Genomic DNA, 16,663 nt, shown 5'->3' on the forward strand with positions numbered 1-16,663 from the left:
AGGGGCTAAAAGGGTGTGCTATGCCCACACTCAGCCTGGGCCTGGTCCTGGCAAGTCTGCAGTCGTGCATTTTTGCTACCTCCCCCTCCTCCCCCACAAAGCACCTTTGCCGCCTGTGGTTTGGGCAGTGCGAGCTCCATCTGTAGGAGGCCGGATGATGTCTCAGGGCATTTCTGTGCAGACCAGGGATCCCTGGGAGCTAGCAGGGGGGCCCAGCATACAGGTCCCTGGAAAGTTGTTGGCTGGAGCTCATTCATTGGACAGACACATATGAAGCACCTACTGTGTAAAGCTGCTTTTGCAGGCACTTCACATGATTCATTGAACAGAGCAGACAGAAACCCCGGCCCTTCTTAGGGGCTTCCATCCTAGACAAGTGCCAGCGGCCCCAGTGGATGCCATGGGCAGGCAATGCACACAGCCATGGCACGTGCCATCCCTGCGGATTCAGATGCCTCCTCCCCTGCTGGGGTGGGGCAGCCAACCAGGGGCCAACTGAAAAAGTGCTGCACTCTGGGTCAAGGACAGGGCTGGCAGAGTGCCAGTCTCCACAAACTGTGGATCCACTAGAGGGTTCAGGCCTGGGGCATCCTCTGCAGGAGGATCCCACGAGAGTCCATTCCCCATCACAGGCCTCCGCTGCTCACCGCTGTGCCTTGATTGGCCTGGACAAGCCCGCCCACACCTCCATCATGCCCACTGTGAAGAGGGGCCGGAGACCCACCACCCCTGAGAACAGCATCCTTGCGAAGACCCAGCTGTGAGCGCACAGCAGGCACAAGCCCCTCAGGCCCAAGTGAGGATTCAGCAGCAGATGGGATTCCACCCCCACACTCATGGCCTTTCCAGGTGCCCACAGGCCCTGCGAAGGCTACTCCAAAGGTAGGGAGGTGGCAGAGGCCAGCCCAGCCCAGCCCTCCCCTCTGGGTACCCAGAGGAAGGCCCTGGCCACTGGCTCCAGAGCCCATCACCTGGAGGTGATGGAGGCCAACCCAGTCCTGCCTGGAGGCCCTGGTGAGCTTGCCCAGCGCTGCTCCAACCTCTTCCTGAGCCCATAGGGCAGAGCCAGGGGGTGGCCCAATGGCCTGAGACGAGGGGACCAGGCTGAGAGGAGACTCCAGAGAAGGCACATCAGACAGACTCCTATCAGCTCAGGCATCCTGGCCTAAGGAGGCAGGGCCCCCAAAAGAGCCAGGTCATGGTGCCACTCCAACCTCCCAGCAGACCTGCTGCAGGTCAGAAGGGCCACATCCCTTCTTGGGTCCCTGACCTCATTGGTCCTCACCTGAAAACGGGCACCCAGGCAATGGCCATGAACAGGCAGGCCACGAGCCTCGACAGGGATGGGCCCCAGGTCACAGGGAGGGCAGTTTATTTCTGGAAGGGCCCTGGAGCAGGAGGCTGCCTCTCGTCCACCCGTCCTTCTGTCCTCAAGACAGGTGCTATGGGGCCACAGCGGCATCAACAGCCTCCCTCAGCTGCTGCAGCAGCTCTTTGGGCTGTGGTGAGAACGCGCTGGTGTCCACTCTCTGGAAGTTGGGGTGCACAACCAAGGAGGCCAGCACCTCTGTGATGCGCCCAGCATCAAAGGCTGCCTGTTCGAAGCCCAACCCAGCACTGTCCTCAGCGGCTGCCTCCCTCAGGACCAGGAGCCTCTTCTCAGCAATGACCTTGAGGAAGTGGTAAAAATCTTCAAAGTTGATGCCCGAGCAGGACCTCATGATGACCTGGGCAGAGGGAAGAGGCCAGTGAGCTGACACCATGGACACAGTCCAAGCTGCAAAGCATCCGACATGCGCCCAGTCCCCAAGGACGAAGAGGGGACCAATAAGACAGAGGCACTGAGAAGCCGGACAGTGACCAAGGGAATCTGAGGCTGAAAGCCTGAAATGCAGCCTGAAAGCCTCCCCCAGGGCTCAGCCCAGGCTGTCCCACAGTCACAGCCAGCACCTACCCACAGCTCGGCCTGACAGCCACACCCGCCCTGAGCCTGCAGGCCTCCCAGGGACCTGGCACTGATAGCCTCCACACGCAGCTGCTCCACCTGGCAGTGGTGGTGCCAGTCGGGCATGGAGTCCCTCCACTCGCTGACCTCTTCCTGCACGGCACATAGCTCCTGCTGCAGGAAGCACCACATGTTAGCCAGGTTGAAGCCATTGACCCAGTTGTGGTTGATGGAGATGGTGTCGTCCTGGAAGGGGCACAGTACAGGCAGGCCTGAGCCCATGGCAGGTGCCCCCCAACCAGCCCACATCTCCTGCACCAGGAATCCACTGTGGGGTCCAGCCCTCTACAGCCAAGAAGGCCTTCCTGTCTCCCAGCAGGGCTTGCTCAGCAGGGAAGTGGGTGGTGGGCTCGGACCACCTCAGCCAGTGAACCCAGAGCAAGTAGACCCAGGGACCGGCAAGGGGTGAAACAGAGGTTAGGCCTCAGTGACACCACCTTGTGAAGGGGTCAGCCTCACCCATGAGCCACCCCATTCCAGCCCCACTCTGGCTGGGAGAGTGGGTAGGTGGTGCTACCATCTTCCTGCAGGAAAGCCCTCACAGGGGGCAGGAGAGCAGCACATTACCAGGTTGTGCACCTGGTGGTGCCACCCACTGGGCACAAACACCATCTCGCCCGCCTCCTGCGTGATCTCCAAGGGTGGGCCTGCAAGCTGGCTCCGCGGGTGCAGGTGCGTATCGCAGAGTGCCGGGGAGGTCACGTCATAGGGCAGGTTGCCGTGGCGGTCCCGCAGGGCCTCTTCCTGCCCTGGGGGGAAGAGGAGCCACTTCTTCCTCCCACAGACATTGACAGACCAGCTGAAGGAGCGGAAGATGTCAGCATGGAACGGGGACCTGCAGCAGCAAGAGCGCCTGGTTCATGCCTGTAGGGGCTAGTATGGGCTTTGTCTGGCACCCCAGAGGCCTGGTCCAACTGAAGGAGGGGTGGCCCCTTGGTCTCGAGGAATGGCACCCACTGTGAAGCCTGTGCCAAGCAGACCCCTCCTGCCACCCTGAGCCTCCCGGGGTCCGCTCCGTCACCAGGTCCCTTTGGGTTCCACATCCGTGGCCTCACCAGCTGCCTGCAGGCCCTGCGTAGACAAAGCGGTAGTCATCCACATCCAGTGCATCCCAGAACTCATTCAGCCAGTCGGATGAGAAGTACACAGGCAAGGTGAAAACGTCCTCCACCGGGAAGTCCCTGTGAGGAGGGCGCAAGGGCACCACCGACAGCACGTGAGGCACGAGGACTAGGGCAGCACGAGTGGGCAACTGAGATCACTTGGCTTCAGTGGAGCTTTCAGATGGTTGCAGCCCCCAAAGAGCCCCAGCACCTACTCTGAGCCAGCTGCTGGTGGGGGAGTGGGGTGGGGGCAGTCTGACCACAATGGTTCTGCTTATGAAAAAGTACTGATCATGCCTATAATCCCAGTGCTTTGAGATGCTGAGGTGGATGCATCACTTGAGCTCAGGAGTTCAAGAACAGCCTGGGCAATATGGCGAAATGTAGTCTCTTAAAAAAAAAAAAAAAAAAATTAGCCGGGCGTGGATGTGCATGCCTGTAATTCCGGCTACTAGGGAGGCTGAGGGGATCTATCCCGGAAAAAAAAAACATATTGATCTCCCAAAGAAGAACACTTGCAGCCATGCGGAAGACAATCTAGTTTCTTTTACACCGATTAAAATGCCTCACGGGGAAGAATAGCTCCTCTTTGTGCAGCTAGGGGCCACCTTCATCAGAAAGGCCTCTGGATTCCCGCAGCGATAGGGAAGGTAGCGCCTTGGTGCGTCCCAAGCCCCATTACCTGCACAGGTGCCAGTCTTTGAGGTAGAGACAGCCCCTGGGAGAGGAGTAGCCCCCCTCGATGTACTCTTTCCAGTAGGTGATGTAGTCTCTCAGAGGCATGTGCTCTTTGGGGTTCGAGTTGTATTCTTGGACCCCACAGTTTGCAACTGGTACAACCACGTCTCCTGAAATGAAAGTCAGGCACGGTCCATGCCACCTCCCTGGGCCCCGTCCTCACTCCAAACCGTCTGCAGAGAAACTCTCCAGGGGCCACGCGTCTGGCCCCCCTCACCCTCCCTGGTGCCCCTCTCTAGGCAGAGGCCTCCTGGGCCTGGGTCCCGCCGGCCTGTCCTCCCCGCCCGGGGTCTGCGCCCGCCGCCCCACCGTAGGTCCGTAGCAGGTGGTCGAAGTCGGGCTTCCCCGCGGGCGTCACCCAGCGCCGCCGGCTGCCCCAGCCCCGCGTGAAGGCGCTGGAGAACACGCAGGGCAGGTTGGGCAGGAGGAAGCCCCGCACAAAGTCGGCGTAGGAGAAGTCTCCCGGCTCCGAGACGAAGGCTACCCGGCCCGGAGCCTGGCCGATGCCGGGGACACCACCCCCCAGGCCTCGGAAGTGGCGGTCAGCGAGGGCGAGCGTCTCGCGGTCCATCCAGCTCGGCACGGGTCGAAGGACCCTTCTCCTCACTTCCGCCGGAGCGGAAACGGTGAGGACCAGCCTCGAAACCAGAAGACAGAAAGCGCCGCGTTTCCGCTGGACCAGCGCCTGGGGCTTCGGCCCTACACGCATGCGCGCGGCTCGCCGCGGTCTTCACTGCGCAGGCGCCGAGGCGTAGAGGCGCAGCAAACGCCTGTGGGTTACGTCTGGCTTTCCCCAGGTGAGCGACGGCGGTGGTCTGTTGGGGGCCCGGCCCTAGCCCTAGCGTACGCCCTCGGCTCAGTCCGCGCGCTGTGGCTGACAGCCCGAGTCCTCCTTCCCACATCCCCGGGGGGTGGGGAGTATGCAGGCTGCGCTGGAAGAGGGGCGGAGACAGAGGCGGTTTTAGGGGTGGGAGTGCGGCGGTGCGGGGGCGCCCAGGGATGGTGGGACCCAGAGGGAGAGCTGGGGGGCCCTGGGATGGTGGGATCTAGCGGACATGGTAGGGTCCTGGAGGGGACGGTGGGGACCTGGGGAGACGGTGGCACTTGGAGGGGATGGAGACAGTGGGGATCTGGAGGGGACGGTGGGACCTGGAGGGGATGGGAAGAGTTGGGACCTGGAGGGGATGGGAAGAGTGGGGACCTGGAGGGGATGGTGGGGTCTGGAGGGCATGGGGACAGTAGGGACCTGGAGGGGATGGTAGGATCTGGAGGGGATGGGGACAAGTGGGGACCTGGTGAGAACGGTGGGAACCTGGAGAGGACGGTGGCACTTGGAGGAGATGGGGACATTGGGGACCTAGAGGGGATAGTGGGGATCTGGAGGGGATGGTAGCACTTGGAGGGGATGGAGACAGTGGGGACCTGGAGGGATCAGTGGCACCTGGAGGGGACAGTGGGATCTAGAGAGGATGGTGGGGACCTGGAGGAAAATGGTGGGGGGGGGCGCTGGAGGGGGCAGAGTAACCTAGATGGGAGAATGGGACCCACAGGGGACCTGGAGGGCATGGCATGGGGCCCCAGGGGATGACGGGCGTCTGGAAAAGATGGTGGGGAATGAGGGAGGGTGTGAAATGAAGGTGTGGTGGGAGTGTGGGTAGGCATTTGGGGCTGTGTACACATGAGCGGGGCTGAAATGGGAGGACATTGGAATAGTGACATGAGTAGTGTTTTGCCGAATTTACAACTGGAGTTACCCCAAAAGTGGCGGCAAGGGAGTTTCCCACACTGTCCTCAGGTGGGACCAGTTGGGATACCAAAGAAAGAAGTGCTAAATGCATGGTGAGCCCAGGGCAGTTTTTTTTGGGGGGGGAGGTGGGGAGACAGGGTGTGCAGTGGCGCGATCACAGCTTACTACAGCCTCCACCTCCTGGGCTTGACTAATTCTCCTGCTTCAGCCTCCCAAGTAGCTGGGACTACAGGCATGAGCCACTATGCCCAGCTTAGTTTTCTGGTTGTTTTTTTGTTTTGTTTTGTTTTGGTTTTTTTTTGTAGAGACAGGGTCTCTGTGTTGCCCAAGCCAGTGTCGAACCTTTGAGCTCAAGCGATCCTCCTGCCTTGGCCTCCCTAAGTGCTGGGATTACAGGTGTGAGCCACTGCGCCAGGCCCTGCCTAGAACTTTTGTTAGGGTAACTTTCATATAGAGTGGGCTGCAGCAGTCCTCGAGATGGGCAGTAAGGGAAAAGGGATGTCCTGCCTAGGTATGTCTCTTGGAAGAGGGATGGGTTATGCAGTTTATAGGAAGGTTTCAGGAATTTGGCTCAGGGCCAAGGTCATTTTCTTTGTAGTAAACCTAGATACTTTCTTCCATGTCTGGAAATGTTCAAGGCCCTGGACTGGGTTGAAGCCTGGTGGGGAAAACCTGTGGTTGGGGCACAGAGGGGTCAGGGTACTCTGATTTTCGACCAGGACACAGAAGTGGGGGCCAAGGGGGACCCTATGTGATGTATGTCTTGGTGTGCTGGAGAAATCAGCTCAGACCTACCCACATGGATGCAGAAGGGAAGATAGCAAATTTATTGCCCACAAAGCCTGGCAGGCTGTGTGCGCATAGGCACTCTGTGAGAGAGTGCAGTCTGGGCAGCATTTCCCAGGCATCTTGACAGGGAGACGGAAGGAGGAGCAGTCAGAACCGCTCATCTCTCGCAGAGAAATGAGAGGCAGCTTGTGCTGGTTTGCACACAGTGAGAGGCCTTTGAGTTAGGTTTGGAGGTCTGATGACAGTCTACGGGCCATCAGACCGTGACTGTGTCTTGTAAAATGTGGACACTGGGCTGTCTCATTCCAGACCAAACAGAGGTATCCTAAGGGGGAGAGGGATACCTGCCTTCCCTTTATGAAGCAATGGAAATGTTTTATTTACCCTTATGAGCGGGGATACCGGAGGTTCTAGGAGTGCTGGGGCTCTGAGCCTTGCTGGAAGACTCTTTCCAAGGGGTGTGAGGTTTACCCAGGAGAACAGGGAGGAGCAGAAGAGGGAGGACTAGGAGGAAAGTGAGTTTTGGGAGTCTGAGTCCAGGTAAAGGTGGGATATGGGGGCAGGAGCAGGAGGTGGAGAGTTGTTTTGGGGATTGTGTGATTCAGTGTGTGCTATAGTCCCTTCCTGGTCAGCCCCATTGTGACTTGTATGGTAACGGTATGCAATCGTTTGTTGGGTTTTTTTTTACACTAGAGAATCAGAATGTCTGGAGAAGTTACAGTGCGGAGAAAGAATCACCTCCAGTTCCATCCAGAGACGACCGGGTTTTTTTGCTTTGTTTGTTTTTTGAGACGGCATCTTACTCCGTCGCCCAGGCTGGCGTGCAGTGGCACGATCTTGGCTCACTGCAACCTCCGCCTCCCAGGTTGAAGTGATTCTCCTGCCTCAGCCTCCTGAGTAGCGCCTCCCAGGTTGTAGTGGTTCTCCTGCCTCAGCCTCCTGAGTAGCACCTCCCAGGTTCAAGTGATTCTCCTGCCTCAGCCTCCTGAGTAGCGGGGATTACAGGCGCGTACCACCATGCCCAGCTAATTTTTGTATTTTTAGTAGAGACAGGTTTCACCATGTTGGTCAGGCTGGTCTCGAACTCCTGACCTCGTGATCTGCCCGACTTGGCCTCCCAAAGTGCTGGGATTACAGGCGTGAGCCACCACGCCTGACTGAGATGACCGGTTTTTATTTCCTGGTGCAGAGCCGGTTTTTCCACGTTCCTTCACATTCATTCATTCCTTCATTCTCGCTCTCCGCTCTTCTGTCCCCCTAGTCCTTGCCTATACGTTCACGCACAGGTGCACACACACACACATACACAGAGTCTCTTTCTCCATCGTGTATAATATACATACGTAAACTTTTGCTACTTTTAGCCTTTTGTTTTTTACTTGACAATATGCTGTAGCATCTTGCCACATATTGACCTCAATATTGACAATTAAACTGACCTTAATCGACCTTGGTCCCTAGTCCGCAGGGTGCCCCCTGGGGTCAGTGTCACTGCTGTATATACAGGAGGCCTGGAGTGTTATCAGCTCTCATGGGACTGGAACACAGGCTTGTGTCACCCAGAGCCCCCTAGGTCAGCCCTGGGATCGCTTGGGAATGGCAAGAAATCCACATTCTTGGGCCCCACACAGTACTCCATTAGGACGCTTTTATTGTTTTTCTTTTAAGACAGGGTCTTCCATTGTCACTCAGGCTGGAGTGTAGTAGTACAATCTTGGCTCACTGCAACTTCTGCCTTCTGGGCCGAAGTGATCCTCCCACCTCAGCCTCCCAGAGTGCTGAGATTACAGGTGTGAGCCACTGTGCCTGGCCAGGATGGGTTTTAAGTCAGCACTTTGGAGAAAATGCAATACGCTTTGTGCTGAATGTGTGCTCCTCTGTCACTGTGTTGAATGCAAACAGCCCCAGTGAGCGTATCTGCACCTTATGGCTAGAGTTGGGAACCTCTGAGGGAGTGGAAAGAGGGTCTGGGGAGCAGGGGAGGGGAGCCTGGAAAGATTGGCCGCACCCTATCGCCCCTGTGGGCACACACAGCCACCACTGTTCTCACTGAGCTTCTTGGTCGCAAGTTAGTGGAAGGTGTGCAAGATGTTTGTTCTGTGACTGTGGAAATTAACTAAAAATAAGTTGTTTACTGGGTACTGAGCCTCACTCAGGGGATCTTTGAGTGATGGAAATGCTGAAAGAGACCCATTGTACAGATTGTCCTGCGTGCTGAGCCATCCCTGTGCTGCAGACTTCCTCCCCGAGAGCGTCACTTGTGTGAGTTGGCTGCAGACACCCTTGGGCCCCTGGCCATGACCTCCCTCAAGGATTCAGCTGTGTGTTCTCAGGGTCAGCGCGGGTCCCCAGGCCCATACTTGCACTGGAGGAGGCAGGTTGCAGATTGCAGCAGGCAGGGACACTGTGAGGGCTCCAGGACTTAGACTAATTGCAGAACTGTGTGGTACAGGAGGGCATTGGCACAGCCCTGTTTCCATGTGGTGTGGTTGTGGTCGACTCAGCACAAATTCACTGGGTGCCTATGGTGTACAGCAGGCCTTGCAGCCCTCCCATGACAGTTGCCTTCTCTAGTGTGACAGACATGAAAGCACCAGCTCTCTTGAGTTTTGTTTGGGCCGTGGTTGGTGACAGTGCCTTAGGAAGGTGAGGAAGCCCTCTGAACAGAGACCTGAGGAGTGGAGCCACCAGTGAGACTTCCTGGCATGGAAAGGCTGCTGGGAGCAGAGGGCAGAGGAAGGCCAGGGTGGGGAGGCCGCACGTCCCGTAGAGCCCATGAGGCTGCGGTGAGGAACTTGGATCCCATTCCAAGTACACAGGGAAGGGCTTTGGGCAGAGAAGTGACATATTCTAATTCTGTTCAATGACTGTCTCATTGACTGCTGGAGGGGGAGTGGGTGATGGGGACAGGATGAGGTCAGGAGGTTGCCTGAGAGGTTGTCCAGGTGTGGAGGGAGGGAAGACTGCCTTGGATGGTAGAACTGTGGAAAGTAACTAAAAGTAGGTTGTTTCCTGGATATTGAGTATCACTCGGGGTCACACATATGATGGAAAGACTGAAAGAGACCCATTGTACAGATTGCAGTGTGTGATGAGTGAGTCCCTGTGACTACGACTCCTTCCCCAAGTGTGTTGCTTGTGCTGGTTGGCGCAGACAATACCTGTGCCAGGTCAGTGGTGTGGTCTTGGGGTGGAAGGCGGGGACACAGCTGCCAGGACATGCTCATGGCATGTTTGTGAGGGGGAGGAAGAGAGGAGTCAGAAGTCCTGGGCCTGTGGTGCCTTTACTGAAAGAGGAACCGACTCTGGTGCTGCTACACTGGGGTGCCCATTAGGGGTGGGAGGAGATGCCCAGCAGGTGATAGGGGAGGAGCTGAAGGAGGGGCTGTGAAGTTGGGGTACCCGTTAGGGGTGGGGGCAAATGCCCAGTGGGTGATAGGGAAGGGACCATGAAGTTGGGGTGCCTGTTAGGGTCAGGGACAGATGCCCAGTGGGTGATAGGGGAGGGCCTGTGAAGTTGGATTGCCCGTTAGGGGTTGGGGCAGATCAGCAGGTGATCAGAGGTCCAAGTTTGAAGCGTGAAGGAGTCTGGCTGGAGTGGGTGTTTGGGAGGTAGCGGCTTGTGGGTAATGTTGAGTTTCTGGCCTGTGTTGTCTCACCTGGAAAAAGAGGGTGTGCCCTGTGCAGTCAGGTACATGAGGAGGCTATGGCCAAGGAGAATGGATGCAGGCACTCATGGAAATAGGGTTGGAGACCTGGAGAGAGTAGTGGCCAGGGAGCCAGGGTTCAGTGACTCTCAGCAAGGCCCCTCGGCTCAGGGACCAGGTCCAGCTACCACGTTTTTGTAAGTGAGGTCCCGTGGGGCAGCACACCCTGTGTCGGTGTCTTGTGTGTGGCCACTTTCATTCCACCCCAGCAGAGCTGTGTAGTTGTGACGGAGACCATGCATGGTCCTTCACAGAGAGTGCAGTGCCTGGCATGGGAGGGGCGGAGAGGTCTTGGGGCTGAGAGAGAGAGGGTGGGATCAGGGCCCCAGGAGGAGGGTCTGGCCTTGGAGGTGAACCGGGACCATGTTCTCCCATGGCCTCTGTGTGGGGCCAGGGGTGTCATCGGGTAGGGGAATGCCTGGCGAGCGTGGGGATCGAGTCCAAGATTGGGCTGCTTCTGATGTTCCATGGGGTGTCCTCGATTCTGTCCTTGCACTGCATCTCTGTTGGCTAAGGTTTTCTGGGAATGAAGCCCTGGAAACCTGCAATTGGAAAAGCGAGGCTACAAGTTTCTCTTCTGGCTTCTTCCTGGGTTGTTGTCAAACTTGAATACTTTCCTTATATTTATTGTTTAAAATGTGATAATGAGAAGAGCCTTGGTTGTTCATGTCCTAGTTGTTTGGTCTGTTTTCCCTTCTTTCTTTTTTTAAAGAGACGGAATTTCACTCTATTGCCCAGGCTGGAGTGCAGTGGTACAATCACGACTCACCGCAGCCTGGACCTCCCAGGCTCAAGTGATCCTCCTGCCTCAGCCTCCTGAGTAGCTGGGACCACAGGTGCACACCAGCACGCCCAGCTTTCTTTTTGAATTTGAAACATTTTAGAGCTGGTGACCTTAGGTCTTCTGGTCTTACTTTAACAGTGGGTAAACAGGTCCAGAAGGTAAGGTGATGTTTCCAGAGCTGTAAACTGTGCTGCAATACCAGTAACAGGATTTCTCCGGGAAGTGTGTGCATCATTTCCCTCCACACTCCTGGAATACCTCCCAACCATGCCTGCTTAGCAATGGTTAGCACACGTTCACTGTCCATGCCGTGTCTAGCTCTCTGTATGGAGGTGGTGGTGGTAAGGTGTGGTCCCTCCCCTCAAAGGCCAGGTATGGCTGAGGTCTGGGCAGCCTCTTCAGCCAGGAGCACAGGCACAGCAACTCCAGGGCTGAGCAGGGAGGGCCACGGCCCCTCCTGTGGGTACTGGCTTGCCTGACTTTGGGGACCATGACTGAGTTGGTATAGTTTATCCTCCTCCTAATTCTGAGAAGCAGACATCTTTGTGTACCCATAGTCCAGAACCTGCTGGGTGGCCCTGCAGCTGCTGTGGCAGAACAGCATCATAGGTCCTGTGTGTGGCCTGCTGGGCCCTCGCCATGGCCCTGATGGGGAACAGGTGGCCCTGGAGGGGGCAGGTCCTGTGTATGGCCCACTGCGCCCTTGCTGTGACCCGGGGGGTGCTGGGGGTGTAGCTAGGTTGGCCATGGTACTGAAGGTCTTGGCGCCCTCTTCTGTGTCTCCTGAGGGGCCATGTGGGGTGCTCAGGTGAGTGTTCCCCTGTTGCAGAGGAAGGTGCAGTGAGATACCTGCTGCCTAGGGCTCCCACTGGCCTCCACCTGGTGGTGACAGATGGTATCGCCTAGGAAGGGCAGCGCTGGCCCACCCATGGATCTGCTTGGCCTTGGTATGTGCCAGGCACTGGTGTGCCAGGCCCTTGGTGTGTGCTAGAAGCCCATCTGTCAGGCCTTCCCCAGAGGAAGAGGCCAGTCTTAAATCTCCCAGAGCCTTCCTGAGCAGGGAGAGTGCGAGGTGCTTTGTGTGTGTGGATGTTGGGATTCCCTGCAGTCTGGCTGAGACAAGTTCTCACAAGGTCTCCCGTGGGCTCTAGCCTCCCTGAGTCCCGGCTCTCCTCTGTGACTGGGTGCTGTGGTCACTGCTAGCCTTGGCCCGTTGCTACCCCTGCATTGCGTGTTCCTCGAGACTGCAGAAGCCTCCCCTTCCCGGCAGTCCCAGGCCTTGCAGCCTCTTCCAGAAGGTTCTCTGGCACCGGCTCCCTTCACTGCTCAGTGGCAGTCAGAGGCCGTGTCATCATTGCTGGCCTTTAAATGTCTCTATCTGTCTGCTCCCCTGGACCTCCCTTGGTGCCTGGACTGTGTCATGTGCCTCCTTAAGAGCTGCTTTCTTGGAGTTGGGAGACATGGTCAGCCAAGGTGCCCTGGGTTCCTCGAGCTTTCATCGTGATAAGCTGCCTACAGGGTCCCTCAAACCCTGACATTTTTGTTATTTCTAAGTCTCGTATCTTATTTTGTGTTGATGATAGAATTCTGTTACTTAACATAGCAGCTTCCTTTTCGGCTTCTCCTAATTTCAGGTATAGTCAACCCTCAGTACCTGTGGTTTGCTCCCAGGACCTCCTGCAGATGCCCAAGTCCCTGGTGTGAAGTGGCGTGGTATCACGTGTCCTCTCTGCACATCCTGCCGTCAGCCTTACGTCATCTCTGTCACTTACAAGCCTGCCATGGTGACATGCTGTGGGGGTAGTTGGTGCTGTGTTGCTTAGGGAATAAAGACAGGAAAAACAGTCCGTGCATGTTCAGTGCAGGGACAGCTCTTTTTTTGAGTATTTTTTGACCTGTGGGTTGCTGAATCCACAGATGTGGAGCCCAAGGATGTGGCGGGCTGGCTGTGCTGGTGATTAGTGATTAATTCACACGACCGATGAGAGCTGGTGATCTGGACTGATGTACAGAGTGGACACCAACAGCTGATTGGCATGTATGCGTGTCTGGGAAATTCAGTCCTGACCTTTCTACAGAGATATAAGAGGAGTACTGGGAGGTATTTTTGGAACACTTGAGCCACATCAGCGTAAAAGTTAGATTCATTGTGCTGTGAAGGAGTTGGGTCATTTCACTTTAATGTGACACCTTACTTTTGTACGAAGTCTTGATGTCCCCGAATAGAAACATCTTAGGGTGTTGTGAGCTGAGAGTGGGTGTGTGGCATTTGCTGCCTAAATATTTAGTGGCATCAGAGAGCAGTCTGGTGGGAAGGACCCACACCCTGGAGCAGAATGGCCTTGCAGATGTCATATGCATCACCCAGGGGGTGCAGTGGGTCTGAGATGGCTTCCACCTTCCTGTAGGGGGCCCCAGCCTTCGTGGTCTCTGCCATCTTGGCACAGTGGGCTTCCTGTCTGCCTGGATCCCAGGTGGATGCTACACACGTGGTGGATCTGCGTCCCAGCTGGAGAGCCCTGGGTTCAGGAAATCCCTCATGCTGTAATGGGCATGTCCACAAGGCAAGCCTGCTTACTTCTGCCCCCAGAGGAGATGGCATCCTTAGTACCCAACTCACATCTTCTCTCTGGCCAAGAGGGAGAAACTAGTCGCAGCCCCAGGCTGCTTGCCACGCAGGCATTCTGGAAAGTTTAGTCTGGGCCGAAGCTGCCATGGACACACAGGGATATAAGGAGAGCTGCATCCCATCCACATCCACCCAGTCTCGTCCTGTCGAGGCTTCCAGCAGGATTTCTCATTGATTAGCCTGGTTGGGACCGAATCTGTCTGGTCACAGGGCATTCAGTCAAGGCCACCCCCTCAGCCATGTCCCAGGGGCCCAGCTGCATAGACATCCTAAAGTCCCAAACATCCATCCCATTCATTCAGTGACAGGTTGTTGCCGAGGAGGGTAATGAATGAAATGGGGCCCTTCCCCCTCACAACTTCCAGCCAGATGAGCAGGCGGCACTCTCCATGTGCTGAGTGCCATGCCCTGGAGGCAGGGCGGATGTGGGAGAAGCTGGGTGGCGGCTCTGCCTGTGGCCACATGGGCAAGCTGTGGACTGGGGAGACTAGCCAGGCAGCCACCACAGTCCAGCCACACCTCCTTCCCTGCAGTGGTTGTGCACCCTGTGGTCTGCGTGTGACAACATATTGTGTGTTCTCAGATGGCTGCATACTCATATATAATTAGGGTCCCATTTGATGCAGTCTTTTCAAATGCAGGTGTGGCTTTTCAGTGTGTCTTATCTAGCCTTGTGTTGGGGACATGGTGTCTAGTGCAGCAGTTGCATGAAAGACCTGGCTCTCGAGAGTGTAAACTGCATGAGCTACAGGAACCAGGGACCGGATCAGGGTAGGTGGTGCCCAGCAGGGCATTTGGCACACAATGGGACTCATGAACATGCTGCCAGAAAGCGGAGGACCCCACAGCCTCTAGCCGTGCCATGGAAAGCCCACACTTTTTGATGTCTGGGGGAATTACACTGGCTGGCTGTCCTGTTTGTATAAGTAAAGTCATGTTACAGCGAAATTCTGTGAGAGAAGTGGGAGAAATGCCACTCTACCCTTGGACCCCTCTCTGCTGTCAGAACCTTGGCTAGGCATCCCCGGCCTGGCTCTGACCCTGGCAGAGTCCTGCACTAGTGCCTGGATCTCGCACAAGGCCCTCGTATTAACTTGCACAAGGCCCTTAACCTTACGTTATCTGTACGATGAGAGAGTTGGGCTGCATGTTCCGTGAGGGTTCGTTCAAATCTATCATCCAAGACTTTCCAAACTGTACTGATAAATGTAGATGTGAAAACATGATAGGACACCTTCATTGCTTGCAGCTATGTAAAACTACATACATACAGTAAGTTAGTACATGGACGTGTTACTACTCAGTTCTGTAGAACGCTGTAGGGTTAGCTGGGGTTATGAGAAGGGAAAACACTTGTCTGCAGGATTGTTTTCTCTATGCAATGAAGTTGATGAATGGAAGTTTCCGAAGGGGAATGTGCATCTAAAGGGAACATCACGGCCAAAAGACAGTGCTCCTTGGAATGGTCTGAGAGTACATCCTGGGACTGAGGTCTAAGGCCCAGGGCCCTGGCAAAGTCTCCAGTGATGTCCTTCTCAAGTCTCGTCCAGCAGTGGACACTGATCCAAGCAGGGTGGCTTTGCTGGGTGCAGGGGCACAGAATGTGGTGAGGGAGATGACAGTATGAACCCTCTGCCTGGGGGATGGGCATGAGTCTGGGACTCAGGGGTCCTGGTTCCAAACCAGCCCTCCTGCTCTGGCTGCTCCTCCTTCACCTGCTGAGAGGGTACAAGGGCTTTGTCCTGCAGCCACAGGTGGATAGAGAGTCAGCTGTGTGCTGCAGCCTGTGTGAGCCCAGAGCTGCAGGGGAGGCGGCATCCTTTCGTGGTTGCTTGTGTCTCCAGTCCACGGGTGATGGCACAGCGTTACTGTCTCTTCTCCTTCAGAGGCAGAAGAGGCCTGACCTTGGCGCAGACAGACCCAGGAACAGATGAGCAGGGACATCTGCATCCACGCCTGGCCGTGCACTTACTACCTGGAGCCTGAGAGGCGATGGGTTGCTGGACAACTGTCCTTAACGTTGCTGTCACTCAGGTTCATGACTGACAGCACTGGAGAGATTCTGGTCAGCTTACCCCTCTCCAGCATAGTTGAGATCAAGAAGGAGGCTTCTCATTTTATCTTCAGCTCCATCACCATCCTGGAGAAGGGCCATGCCAAGCACTGGTTCAGCTCCCTGCAGCCAAGTCGAAATGTGGTCTTCAGCATCATTGAGCATTTCTGGAGGGAGCTGCTGCTGTCTCAGCCTGGAGCTGTGGCAGACGTGTCTGGCCCCAGGACCCGGGGCAAGGAGCTGACGGGACTCATGGCCGGATCCCAGAAACGCCTGGAGGACACGGCGAGGGTCCTGCACCACCAGGGCCAGCAGCTGGACAGCGTCATGAGAGGCCTGGACAAGATGGAGTCAGACCTGGAGGTGGCGGACAGGTGGGCTTGCTGTGTACACTTTGCAGGGCACACACAGAGTAAGATGCACATGTGTGGGGGCTCATTGTGCCAGGCACCGTTCCAGGCCACTGCACCATATTTGCCCACATCCAGCATTCTGAGATCATGGCTGTTCACCTGCTGTACATGCTTAGTGGGTACACACCGTAAGATCCAGCACTCGGAGACCAAGGCTGTGAATACACTGTGCACTCTGCTGGAAACACACAGTGAGATCCGAGTGAGTGCTGGCTCACTGGGTGCCTGGCACCACTGCTCTCCACTGCACCATGCTGAGTCCACACCCAGCAAGCAGAGACTGTGCTGTGACCTCCTGTTTCTGGCTTCTGTGTGGTGATGGGGATAGACCCTGGCTCTGAGGTCACAGAGGGTAGAGTGAGGTCTATCTTGATGATGGCCTCTGTTAGTAAGGTGTCCCCTGTCAGTGTCTGTGGCTCCTATGTGGTAATGGGGATGGGCCCTGGCCTCTGAGATCACAGAGGGTGGATTGAGGTCTGTCTTGGTGACAGTCTCTGTGAGTGAGGTGTCTCCTGTCAGCATGTGCCATTTGTTCATGAGCTATGTTCTCCTGTTATGTTTCTTAGTATGAAAATCCTCGTGTATGTCCAGAAAATTTCTTCAGTTTGTTTAAGAATGCTTTTCTTTTTCCAAGTCCCATTTTTGCTTTCTGAGTCCTGCTGTCTTCTGTTTGGGTACTCATTTCTTATTTGGCT

The 16,663-nt window shown here is 56.1% G+C and overlaps 2 protein-coding genes across 9 annotated transcripts in view; one reads left to right on the forward strand and one right to left on the reverse strand.

Moving 5' to 3' along the window:
• Positions 1 to 238: 238 nt before the first annotated feature.
• Positions 239 to 4,638, reverse strand: JMJD4 (jumonji domain containing 4). Of its 6 annotated transcripts, none has more exons than XM_033199464.1 (6): positions 4,156 to 4,638; positions 3,791 to 3,956; positions 3,061 to 3,186; positions 2,573 to 2,840; positions 2,093 to 2,191; positions 239 to 1,727 (listed from the first exon to the last, which is right to left on the reverse strand). In XM_033199464.1, exons 1-6 carry the CDS (start codon positions 4,553 to 4,555, stop codon positions 1,443 to 1,445), a joined length of 1,344 nt encoding a protein of 447 aa, XP_033055355.1. In that variant the 5' UTR covers positions 4,556 to 4,638; the 3' UTR covers positions 239 to 1,442. The 6 variants fall into 6 exon arrangements, with proteins under 6 accessions (XP_033055355.1, XP_033055354.1, XP_033055357.1 ...); XM_033199463.1 differs by having other exon boundaries at positions 2,045 to 2,191; XM_033199466.1 differs by having other exon boundaries at positions 2,010 to 2,191.
• The window catches only part of SNAP47 (synaptosome associated protein 47), a 44,487-nt gene continuing 31,963 nt past the window's right edge, over positions 4,140 to 16,663 (forward strand). Inside the window, exons 1-2 of one of the 3 annotated variants that reach the window (XM_033199468.1) lie at positions 4,140 to 4,643; positions 15,389 to 15,929. In XM_033199468.1, coding sequence (XP_033055359.1) covers positions 15,433 to 15,929 — 497 coding nt within the window. In that variant the 5' untranslated portion in view covers positions 4,140 to 4,643; positions 15,389 to 15,432. The remainder of the gene's footprint in view (positions 4,644 to 15,388; positions 15,930 to 16,663) is intronic. The other 2 variants (XM_033199469.1, XM_033199470.1) reach the window with 2 other exon arrangements.

Source organism: Trachypithecus francoisi, unplaced genomic scaffold (assembly GCF_009764315.1).
Source record: "Trachypithecus francoisi isolate TF-2019V2 unplaced genomic scaffold, Tfra_2.0 Lachesis_group5, whole genome shotgun sequence".
Classification (NCBI taxonomy): domain Eukaryota; kingdom Metazoa; phylum Chordata; class Mammalia; order Primates; family Cercopithecidae; genus Trachypithecus; species Trachypithecus francoisi.